Source organism: Aquila chrysaetos, assembly GCF_900496995.4.
Source record: "Aquila chrysaetos chrysaetos chromosome W unlocalized genomic scaffold, bAquChr1.4 W_unloc_3, whole genome shotgun sequence".
Taxonomy (NCBI): Eukaryota; Metazoa; Chordata; class Aves; order Accipitriformes; family Accipitridae; genus Aquila; species Aquila chrysaetos.
This window is the reverse complement of record NW_024470323.1, coordinates 373,275-385,887: the sequence shown is the minus strand read 5'-3', so window position 1 is coordinate 385,887 and position 12,613 is coordinate 373,275. Positions and strand designations below refer to the sequence as shown.

At 38.2% G+C, this 12,613-nt stretch overlaps 1 protein-coding gene across 1 annotated transcript in view; it reads right to left on the bottom strand.

Moving 5' to 3' along the window:
* Window positions 1-12,613, bottom strand: part of LOC121232399 (adenomatous polyposis coli protein-like) — a 127,817-nt gene that overhangs the window by 101,104 nt on the left and 14,100 nt on the right. The window contains 2 exon segments of the mRNA XM_041121553.1: window positions 2,127-2,328; window positions 3,278-3,362. Of these exon segments, the coding sequence (XP_040977487.1) occupies window positions 2,127-2,328; window positions 3,278-3,362 (287 nt within the window).

The following is a 12,613-nucleotide window of genomic DNA, read 5'->3' as shown; positions in this document are numbered from 1 at the left end:
CATTAGATTCTTAAAGACTAGAATGAGCAAGTGGGAACAGATTCCTAAATTAAGGGAAAATATTCTCATACAACCCTTCATAAACCTAGATTTTATGAGAGGAAGAAAACATGACTAGTGATCCTGACTAGGAAAATGAAAAAATGGAGTGTCTACTAGATGAGGATCAGAACAGACTCATGGGAAATTGCTTCAATTTTATTGATAGGACTGAAAGAAAGGGACCTAGACATAGTACCTTAGCGGAAAAGTGTACTCCTTTCAGCCTTTGATTGCAAAAGTTTTACTAAACACCAGGAAAGGTCCTTTAGAGCAGGGGTTTCTAAAGTGCTACCCACCAAGCTTTTGTATTATGGTTACAGCCGGCTCCAAGGCAGACCCAGCGCTGGCCAAAGTTGAGCCAATCACCAATGTTGGTAGTGCCTCTGTGATAACATATTTAAGAAAGGGTAAAAAAATGCTGTGCAGCAGCTGTGAGAGAGAGGAGTGAGAAAATGTGACAGAAACAACCCTGCAGGTCACCAAGGTCAGAGAAGGAGTGGGAGGAGGTGCTCCAGGTGCTGGAGCAGAAATTCCCCTGCAGCCTGTGGAAAAGACCATGGTGAAGCAGGTTGTCCCCTGCAGCCCATGGAGGACCACGTCAGAGCAGGTATCCACCCTGCAGCCCATGGAGGACCCCACACCACAGCAGGTAGATATGCCCTGAAGGAAGCTGCAGCCCATGGAGAGCCCGCACTGGAGCAGGCTCCTAGCAGGAACTGCAGCCTGTGGAAAGGAACCCACACAGGAGCAGGTTTTCTGGCAGGACTTGTGACCCTGTGGGGGACCCACGCTGGAGCAGTCTGTTCCTGAAGAACTGTATCCCTTGGAAAAGGGCCCATGCTGGAGCAGTTTGTGAAGGATTGTGTCCCATGGGAGAGACCCCATGCTGGAGGAGGGGAACAGCGTGAGGAAGAAGGAGCAGCAGAGACGAAGTGTTATGATCTGACCGCAACCCTCATTCCCCATCCCCCTGCACCACTTGAAGTGGGGGGGGAGGAGATAGAGAAGTCGGGAGTGAAGGTGAGCCCGGGAAGAAGGGAGGGGTGGGGGGAAAGTGGTTTTAGTTTTGGGTTTTTTTTGTCACTATCCTACACTGTCATTAATTAGCAGTAAAATAAATTGATTTTCCCCAAGTGGAGTCTGGTTTGCCCGTGACGATAACGGGTGAGTGATCTCCCTGTCCTTATCTTGACTCACGAGCTTTTTCATCGTATTTTCTCCCCCTGTCCTGTTGAGGAGAGGGAGTGAGAGAGCAGCTGGGTGGGCACCTGGCAGCCAGCCAAGTTCAACCCACCACACATCCCATCCATCAAGTAGCTTTTAATGCCCAAATCTTTAGAAACCCCTGTCTTGCAGAGAGGCCCCTGAAAACGTCTGGGATCTCAGTCAGATTCATTTTAGGATATAAAGAAGCCTTCAATGGAAACAGCTGCATGTCTCTTACTTTGCATTTCCTTCACAATTGATTGATATTGTGGGACAACTTTGCAATATGCCCTAGATGTATGTTCTTCATATTACCTTCCAAAAAAAAAAAAAAAAGTCTATGGTTTTACCAACAGGCAAAACATCATATGGGGATGACATCTCAAGATGCCTTTGCTTAGCAGTCATTTTTGTTAAGAGAAAAGAAATCACTAGGTAAACGACTCCTAATATTAAGTAACCAATCAACCACCTATGGTAGCCATAACCATTTTCAAGCAAGAGAAAGACTGCACCATCACATTGCTACAGTTTCAGCACTTATCAACAGTGGTGAGGAGATATGGAGGTGTTTAGGATGCTCCACCCCCCACCTCCAAAAAATATTTAAGGTGCTGAAAATCTGCTGATAAAATAACCTTCAGCAAAAAAACAGTAACAATGAAATATATATATGCAGAAGCTATATTGTGTTTTAGGATTTCTGATGGTTTTGTGTATTTAAATCTAATGTATGTTCCTGGTTTCCTTCCCTGGTAGGGTAAGTATACCACTGACCAAAATCATATGCATAATAGCTAAATATTAGATGTGTTAGTAAATTTTCATGTTAAAATTAGAAGTCAATGAATACTGAATGAATAAATGAAGAAGTTTACCTCTCTCTTTCTAGCTCTTCTAAATAACCAGTGCTTTCTTTGCTTCCATTCATAAATCCTCTTCTTGGAAATGATCCTACGGGAACAGGACTGCACTCTTCTGAAGGGCTTGACACAGACCCTTCCCAGCTCCCATATGAACGCATAGACACCTTTGGCCTTAACTTCACTCCAGGGAAGTTACTACTTTCCAAGTTCAGTTCTGGACGATAAAGAGCAAACATTTGCAGAGCTGAAATTGAGCAGCACAAATCTAAAAGATAATTTCTATCTTATTTTCATACTTCATGAACAAATCTATGACTTTTTTGATGGAAACAGTTAAAACATTTTGCTTTAGGATACGCAGAACATAATGTGAACAAAACCAATCTTAATGGTACAGTTAGAGAATACTAATCCTCTAAATTAAGAGATGCCCAAACTACAATCCTGCCAACCAGAACAGTATCACGACACCAGTATGCCCGCCTTTCTTAAGAAACGGGCAGTGTGTGGCATAAATATCATATTAATTGCTCTTGTGTCCCACTTCCTAATAGCCTCTTTCTCAGGGATCCCACAGATGTTCCACCATCATGTAAAGGATAAGCGCTTCCACCATAGGGGCCTAAATGTAGACATTTTCTACAATATTTCTGGTTCTATGATAGGGATAACAGATGTATGCAGAGAGTCACTAATCTGAGCTTGCTCTGCACATCGCATATAACAGGATGGGTACACATTCTGCCACATGCTCTAGGGAAGGAGGCGTCAATTTTCAGCATAACAAATACAGTTCTAGTAATGTGACAGGGAAAGGGCAGGGCATGTAAATGAGTTCAGAAAATTTTTTGAACTAATCTACCACTAATTTAAACAATTAAAACCAGGTTTTTTATGAAGTGAATAAAGTGTAAGGTATATCAAATGCAATTCATATGAAGCCTTAGGGTAACAGTAGCAAAAGCACAAAAGCAACATAAGAACACATTCTTTTTTGAAAATGTGTCTTAAAATAATTGGCAAAAAATAACAGACACTGAGATTATGCCTAACTTCTAAAGTTAGCACTGGAAAGAAGATGCAGCCGAGTTGGAAAATTTTGTCCTAAAGCAACAACAACTAAGAAACAAATGAACCTACTTAAAGCATAATTCTAAATTTACCTTTAAGTCGTTCCATTAAGTCAATTTGTCCAGAGGATGCCATTGTCTCATCTTCAATACTTCCTTGTAGCTGTTTCAGCACCTCCTATAAGAAATTAAGCATAATTAAGAAATCCTTAAAATAACAAACCAAGATAAATACATCTTATCCTGCCCTCAAGTACACATTTATGCAACAACTACTATGACACTGATGTAAACTATATTTAATGTGAGCAGTGATCAAGTGTCATAACTTTAATTTCCATCAAATATGTTCTACAGTATTTCCCCAAACACTGTCACAATGTAAAGTCTATACTGAATAATTCATCTTCTCTGATAATACAATTTATCAGCTTATTTAAAAGTTCTTCTCAAAGTGAATATCACTTATCTCTAATTTACAGATGGAGAAATGAAAGCAAAAAGTACAGTCAAATTTCTTCAATCTATGTTCCCAAAGTTAGTCTTGTAAATATAAAATTTGGCTACATAACTGAAAGTTACTAAAGAGTCTTGAATACTGCATTATTTGAATCTCAAAGATATCAGAAGAATCACTCTCCAGGGTTTTTTTGTTGTAGGTTTTTGGTTGTGTTTTGTTTTTCCTGCGAGGCCTTACCACCATTGTAAGCCAGCAGGGTCATATTTTTCTTACTACTACTATCATGCCTATGAGGAAAAGATTTAGGGCTCCTTCATGGAGTCATATTATTCTGCTTACTACTACCATAACGCCTATAAGGTAAAGATTTAGTACTCCTTCATGTAGCCAAAGCTACGAATATCCCAGCATGCTATCAAAACTACATATGATCAAATTATACAGCTAAAAGAATATACTTCTAATGCATAAAAAGATTCATAGGAAATAATGAATACTAGATTAAAAGGGGCCTGTAAGCCCCCAGGTCCTAATGCTCAGTGGCCTAAACTGAGGTGGAAAATTCAATACAAGTTATAGTGAACGCCTTTTCCATATCATAATAGCAGATATATCAATAGCAAGAATAAATAGAAAAGACTAGCCACAAGGCAAAAAGCCCTTATTATAATTTAAAATATGATTTTTCATATGATAGAAACCAAAATATTTTTAGAAGCAGTAGTGAAGAAAAAACTCTAAGTAATGACAGATATTCCATACTTATCATATACAGACTCCATACCTAGAATTGTACATCATCTGTTCAGACCTTATATCTAATTAATTTTCGGTAATTATAAAAATCTCCACAACACTGTTTTGCTCTTTTAGGAAACTAGCATGCCTTACTATCAATGTTATTAATTCCTGCAACCTGTATAGAAGGTACATTTTAAATGCATTTTGCTCTGTTCTGGTTTCAAGCTGGGATAGAGTTAATTTTCTTTCTAGTAGCTGGTATAGTGCTATGTTTTGGGTTCAGTATGAGAAGAACTTGATAACACTGATGTTTTCAGTTGTTGCTAAGTAGTGTTTAGTCTCAAGTCAAGGATTTTTCAGCTTCTCATGCCCTGCCAGCAAGAAGGCTGGAGGGGCACAAGAAGTTGGGAGGGGACACAGCCAGGGCACCTGACCCAAAGTGGCCAACAGGGTATTCCATACCATGTGACATCATGTCCAGTATATAAACTGGGGGGAGTTGGCCTGGGGGGGGTGGATCACTGCTCGGGGACTAACTGGGCATCGGTCGGTGACTGGTGAGCAATTGCATTGTGCATCACTTATAAAAGGATTGGAATATACAAAACAAGTATTATTGTCATTTTATTAGTGTTATTACTATCATTATTATTTTCTTTCTTTCTGTTCTATTAAAATGTTCTTATCTCAACCCACAAGTTTTACCTTTTTTTTTTCCCAATTCTCTCCCCCATCCCACTGGGGGAAAAATGAACACAGTGAACAGCTGTGTGGTGCTTAGTTGCCAGCTGGGGTTAAACCATGACAGTCCTTTTTGGCGCCCAACATAGGGCACGAAGGGTTGAGATAACAACAGATCTGGCCAGAGAGTATCAAAAAGAATTTGTTACAAGCATTCATTATATTAGTTAAATAGTCGATGGTCACAATGTCGATTTATTGGCTCTTAGAGATGTGGCACTCGATCTTAAGAGTTTAGTTATGTATCACCTCACTTGCTGTATATAGTCCCTGTGCTGCTGCTTATCATCCGTGGGAGGTGGATTAAGGTTTTCGCTTTGATGTACTGTGTAATACTGGCTTATGGTATGATAAAATTATCGGTCATGGGACTAAGCCGGTATTTGTACTCAGCATTGTTGTCACCTCTATGCTTCAGGACCCATCTGTGGGAAACTATTAATAATTACACCCTTTACCTTTCCTCCTCAGAGAGCCAATTTATGGGCGAGAAAACTTTCTTCCCCTTCCCCTTCTCCTCCAGTCTAATTACAATAGCGTTTGAGAATTTTGAAAAATTTGAATACCCTTCAGATGTTGAAACCAGCATGGTCCTATTGCTAGGAACTAGCGTGTTCCTGAATGCGGTTCACGTCTTGTTTAGCGTTAAAGAACTATTTAAGAAGATCACCCAGAGATCTGCCCCGAGGCTGAATAATTGAGTAGCAGGGTGTGTGGGATAGTATGGGCAAATGCCTAGGTGGTGGGCACCTCCAGTGTTTTGGAACTTCACCCTCGAACAAGTGCAGAACCCGGAAAAACTAGATAAAATATTTGGAAAAAGTATGCTGTCACCCCGACAATTCTAGGGAGACACAACTTACCGCAATGTGCTGGGGCCTGGCCCATGCATATCGAGCCCTGTTCAACACTATTTAGTACCCTCAAGGGGAAGAAAAGGTCTCTGGATCTAACAACAAAACGACAGGCACTGCGGCCACTCCAACCACAACAACAGGCACTGCAACTGAACCAGAAAACCAACCTATACCAGTATCAGTCACCCTCATACACAAGAAGAAATGTACAAAAAAATCAGTTCACTTAGCGAAGGATGAAGATAAACCAGGGTCATCATGAGAACAGGAGGAAGAGGCAGAATCAGAGGTAATCACCCAATCCCTATCCTTGAGTGAGCTGTGGGATATGCTAAAAGATTTCAGCAGTAGTATAGGTGAGCATATTATCACCTGGCTGCTCTGATGCTGGGACAATGGGGCTAGTAGCCTGGAATTAGAAGGTAGGGAAGCCAAGCAGCTGGGATCGCTTGCCAGGGAAGGTGGCATTGACAAGGCAATTGGAAAAGGGACACAAGCCATCAACCTCTGGAGGCGACGCCTGTCAAGTGTGAAGGAAAGGTACCCCTTTAAGGAAGATGTTCTATGTCAACCAGGCAAGTGGACCACCATGGAGAGAGGTATCCAGTACCTGAGGGAATTAGCTGTGCTAGAGACGATTTATTATGACCTGGACAACACACAGTTACCCAAAGATCCAGATGAAGTCCAATGCACACGACCCATGTGGCAGAAGTTTGTAAGGAGCTGTCGTGGTTTAACCCCAGCCAGCAACTAAGCACCATGCAGCCGCTCACTCACTTCCCACCCCCACCCAGTGGGATGGGGGAGAAAATCGGGAAAAGAAGTAAAACTCGTGGGTTGAGAAAAGAACGGTTTAATAGAACAGAAAAGAAGAAACTAATAATGATAATGATAATAAAATGACAGCAGTAATAATAAAAGGATTGGAATATACAAGTGATGCACAATGCAATTGCTCACCACCCACCGACTGACGCCCAGTTAGTCCCCGAGCAGCGATCCCCCACCCCCACTCCCCCCAGTTCCTACACTAGATGTGACGTCACATGGTATGGAATACCCCGTTGGCCACTTTGGGTCAGGTACCCTGGCTGTGTCCTGTGCCAACTTCTTGTGCCCCTCCAGCCTTCTTGCTAGCTGGGCATGAGAAGCTGAAAAATCCTTGACTTGAGACTAAACATTACTTGGCAACAACTGAAAACATCAGTGTTATCAACATTCTTCTCATACTGAACCCTTTCCTATGTTACCAAATTACATGACTGAATGATGTCCAGGTAACTAAGGACTGCTCTCTCTGAATATGAGGTAACAGCAAGTGCTGAACATCAGCATACCAGATCACATTTCTCAATTTTCTCTGCTACAATTCATTAGTTGAGGTTTTAACTTTTATTTTTTAAATTTTCCACTTCTTTTTTTCAACTGTGTATGCTTCTTTATTTTTAGTCAACACGTAAAACTCTCCGTTATTTCTTTTCCGTAGAAACACTGTTTAGATAACAATGCCATTATTAGACTATGTGTTCTGGTTTAAAGCTTTACCTTTGTCTGACAAGTACAAGTGGTTGTTTTAACCAGAAGGACTTAAATATGTAAAAGTTCTTGCAGGAAAATTACATATGCATAAATTGGGTAATGCAGACATCTGTTTGGTGGAATAGCAAAAATAAGAATGTGAATGCTAAACTTTAAACTGAATAAATTCTGTATTTTGACAGTATATTACCCTTATGTTTAACAGATAACAAATAAAGGAAATATATAAGGAACCAAGTGAAAACTTGTTGGAGAAGTTCAGATATGGAGGTACATAAAGAGTTAGAAGATTTCTCATCTCAAGCAATAAATTGAAATAGTGAGGATTATATAGAAAAGAAGCATTGGCTAACAAGTCATATTTGCTTGAATTGCTGCAAGGAGGGAACCTATCACAAACAAACAAGATGCGACTGGCTGACAAACTGATGAGACTGTTGACAGAAGGGAAATCATTTGGGTGACTATGATTTTCATTATCCAAATCTCATGATTACTCTAGTAAAGGAATTCTCCCTCTTAGGCTGTAATCTGCTTTTTCTTAAAGCCAAAGGGGTCATACCTAGATTTTCCCAATTGCTGAAGAGGGTAGAACAGGTTATACATTACAGTTAAAAGTACAGCAATTTCATACTCTAGTTACTTTAGAACACTTTGATTAATATTACTTCTGACATTTCACTACATCTATTTTATCCCTTTGTTCTAAAATTTCTATTGTTAACACATTTGAGACAGGGCGATAGACATGTTCCCTCTATAGTACAGAAATATCACTAATCTCCAAGTCTGCAATTACTGTGGAGATTTTACTATATTGTTTTTGGTCCATCAAGAAACTATAATCCACTGTGCTATACCTAACTTCATTTCTTAGCAGAAATTATATCAGATACCTCAGAACACATGGAAATTAGATTTCCAGTGACAGTTTTGAAACAACACTAATATTCTAATGTGTAACAGAATACACACAGAAATACCTAGCATACTAAATTCAAGATTCAAATATAAATATTTCAGTTACACCACAGTTTGCTTAGTACCTGTAGCCTATTCAATAATAGCAATTCCAGATCAAGTACATCTAATTTAACATAAATATTTCTCTTATGTCTTGAATGCTTTATTTTCATATTGCAACATCTTAACATCATTCTTCAAAAAACATTATTTCTGTATGTCTTGCTGAAACATTCTACTGTGTGTGATATCAACTAAAAAAATCTTTTCTCCAAAGATAAAAGGGAAAAGGCAAGACAACACTAAAAACACTCTTCCTTTGGAAACAAATTGGAAAGTACTGTTATTTGACACAGTAAGTATCCCCAACAAACTGTTCAATTTTCTGCTACCTTAAAGTAAAATGGGTCTCCATTAAACACATGCATCTACCATCTACTTGAGGAATCTCATATATAAATATACACTGTATATGTGTGCATATATATAGCTTATGAATTTTGCCATGTATCAGGGATCTCTGAAAACATCAGGCTTCAAATTCTGATTTGCATGCACATGGATTATTATATGCTGTATTTTATCATGACATAATGAACTAAATTTTATGCCAGATACAAAAATATCTCCTGTCATCTTTCTGTGCATTATGAGGACCATTAAACACTGATGATCAGAGAAACAGACAGCTGATCAGAATAAAGCAGGTTGGGATTTTTTTTAAACACTGAACAGGCTAAGCAGGAGATTGGCCATAAAATGGGGAAGGTGAGTTAAAAGAAAATCTGATCACCTGCCTACCTAATCAAGGAGGTATTGGATAAAAGGAGTCACAAATTTTGAAAGAGAGACTCTTCTCTGCATTCATGTTAAAGTAAACTTTAAAGTTTGGGCAAGAAGAATAAAGGGTACCAATAATATCTGAAACCTTATGTACCTACAAGGGTAAAATTCTAAAAAAGGATGTGATTCAGCCATTGGAAAACCTGGTATAAAGGATCAGCATTCGCTGTTCTCTTAAGGCAAATAGACCATTAAGTCCTACTTTCATACAAGGCTAACAAAGATCTCATGTCCAAAAGTATGACAGAGTATCTAAACACTGCAAGTCAGTTTGTTCCTGAAACATTCTGAACATCAATTTTTGTTTTTATAAACAAATTTATGCTAAAATATTCAAAGCTAGTATTACATTTTTTAAGATTTTCTTTTTAATGAAACCACTAGGCTACTCTGTTCTGTTAAGTTGCTAAATTGCTAGTCAGTCTGTCATTCCTGTTATGATTTGTATGTTCATCCCCTTAAATAGTCATAAAAAGATATTATAGAAAGTTAATTTGCACAGAAAACAAAAGTTAATTACAATTTATGATAAATTAAAAAAACCCCACACTCAGTTCTAATAAGAAATAAGGTTTCTCATTCTCACAAATCCAGCATGACAGAAACAAGATGAAAGGCACCATAACATCATCTTTAGCACACTTTTTACCTTTAATACTGCTAATTTAATTACTAATCAATCAACCACAGGAAACATATACAACACTGCAATAAATCTAGGAGATTATATTCTACTGGATTAAAATAATTTCTTTTCCAACCACATTATCTTATCTTTGCTTAACATTGCACAAACATATTCACAATCTTCAAAACATCTGAGCATTTGTTTTTGTATTTAGTCAAAATCCATTCCAATCCAAGATAACAAAGCATCACAAGGTTTATTACTCTAACATCTAATTAGCACCCACAAACATTATCCACACCAAAAAGAAACCATTCTTGGACATCAAAGTAAAAAAAAAAAAAAAAAAAAAAAAAAGGCAAAAAAAAACCCAAACAAAAACACCAAAAAAACACCAAACAACCACATCCCACAGAAAATTATTAAAACTAAAACTTTATGAAGGCAATGATCTGCTAAAAAAAGAACTCTAAAAACCAAATAACTATAAAAATACAAAACAAGCAGCTCATGATTTCCCTAAAACAAAAGTTTAAACATTGCTTTCATTTCAGTGTGTATTTAGGTAAAATTTTTGCCATTTTTGCATCTTTTTTGTTGATCTTCTCCATCTATTCATCCTGTACAAGACAATAACAAATTGCATCTGAAAGAGTAAAAAGCTAAATACATAAGTTAGATCACTGGCTCCCAAAGTGTTTGGACCAGAAAGAGACAACTCACATATTTTGATATATTTTATGGACTAATATGAATTTTTAATATTAAAAACTGAAAACACTACTGAAAATATTAATACAATGACCAGTTAAATAAACACTGAAGTAGGAGTTTTTAGAATGTGTATTTAAGACTACAAGTGACCAAACTTCTTGTCTTTAAAAAAAATAAATCCATATTTAAATTTTATAATCTCAAGTATTCTTAAGAAGAAATCAACTAGACAAATATTAGCCAGTTCATGTTGAATTTACCTTATCAAATGAAGAAATTGCAAAATGCAAATCAGCTTCAAAATTGCACAAAACAAGATTTACTTTAAAATAGCTGCCACAAAAAAAATCTCCACACCAGTATGTTATATTAAAATCTATCTTCCTTTCCTCTTTGAGTTTGAAAATAAAATGCTACTTTGTAATAATGTATTGGGTTTACATGGTAAGGGTTTGGTAGCAAGGGAGCTGCAGGGGTGGCCTCTGTGAGAGGACACCAGGGGATGCCCCCATACCAGACAAGGACGGTTCCAGTCATCTCTGCAACAGACCCACCACTGCCCAAAACTGGACCAATCAGCGATGCTATACTGGTGGCGCCTCTATGAAAACATATTTAAGAAAGAGTAAAAAAAACTGGTGCAGTAGTGTGCGAGAGAGGAGTGAGGGTTGGGGGTGGGGGGGAGTGCGAGAAACAATCCTACAGAGACCGAGGTCAGTGAAAAAGGAGGGGGAGGAGGCCCTCCAGGTGCCAGAGCAGATTCATCCCTGCAGCTAGTGGAGGACCCTAGCTGGAGCAAGTGGATATGCCGTGAAGGAAGCTGCAGCCCATGGGAAGGGCCCATGCTGGAGCAGTGGAAAAGTGTGAGGAGGAAGGAGCAGCAGAGAGGAAGAGTTATGAACTGACCCCAGCCCCCCGTTCCCCATGTGCTGGAAGGGGGGGATAAAGGAGTTAGGAATAAAGGAATGAAGTTGAGTCTGGGAAGAAAGGGGCGGGGGCAAAGCTGTTTTAGTTTTTGTTTCTCACCAGCCTACTCTATTTTTAAATAGCAATACATTAATTTTCCCTAAGTCAAGTCTATTTTGCCTGTGACAGTATCTCAACCCATGAGCTTTCTTTCATCTTATTTCCTCCCCCTATTCTGTTGAGGAGAGGGAGTGAGAGTGCAGCTGGGTGGGGATCTGACAGCCAGCCAAGGTTAACCCACCACAGATAAGTATCTGAAAATATTTATTTTTTTTTAACTTTGCCAACTACCACAACATATATTAGAGCTCTTCTAGACCACTAAACATTATATAAATATAACATTAATATATTATAGTCATGCTTTTTAACCAAATTAACATGACTAGCAAAGCTGAATCACTGCAGATACCGTATTCTTTCATCTCAACTACAGAATTTTATTCAATGACTGTTGTATTAGTCATAAATTTATGTATTTTTTTCTTCTTAAAACAGTATATTCATCAGTGATGCTGAAAAACCTGACAACCTTTTCCCAGTAAAGTTTGACTTTCCTAAATTTCCAGAAGGAATTTATATAGCTACATAAAATATTTTTGTTGCTAACACAATGGGATACCAAGAGTACTTCATCTCATCATGATTCATATTTAAAAATAATGAAAAAATTGAAAAAGTTGGTTTGCAGCTGGCAGAAAAGGAAAAACAAACAAACAAAAGTATTCTCTCCAGGAGTGTTCTCCAAAACATTAGTTTAAAATTGTCCAAACAACAATAGGGACAAGGCACTTCTAACATATCCTCTTGAAGACTGCACTAAAAAAAATTTGTGAGGTTTAGGATACACTGTAAGAAATATAATCATAAACCGGTCAATACTTTTCTCAAGAGCTATTCAAGCATACTTCAGCATAAAAGAGCAAAATATGAGGTTTATCTTTGCTCCTATAGCAGAGAAAAAGGAATGAAGA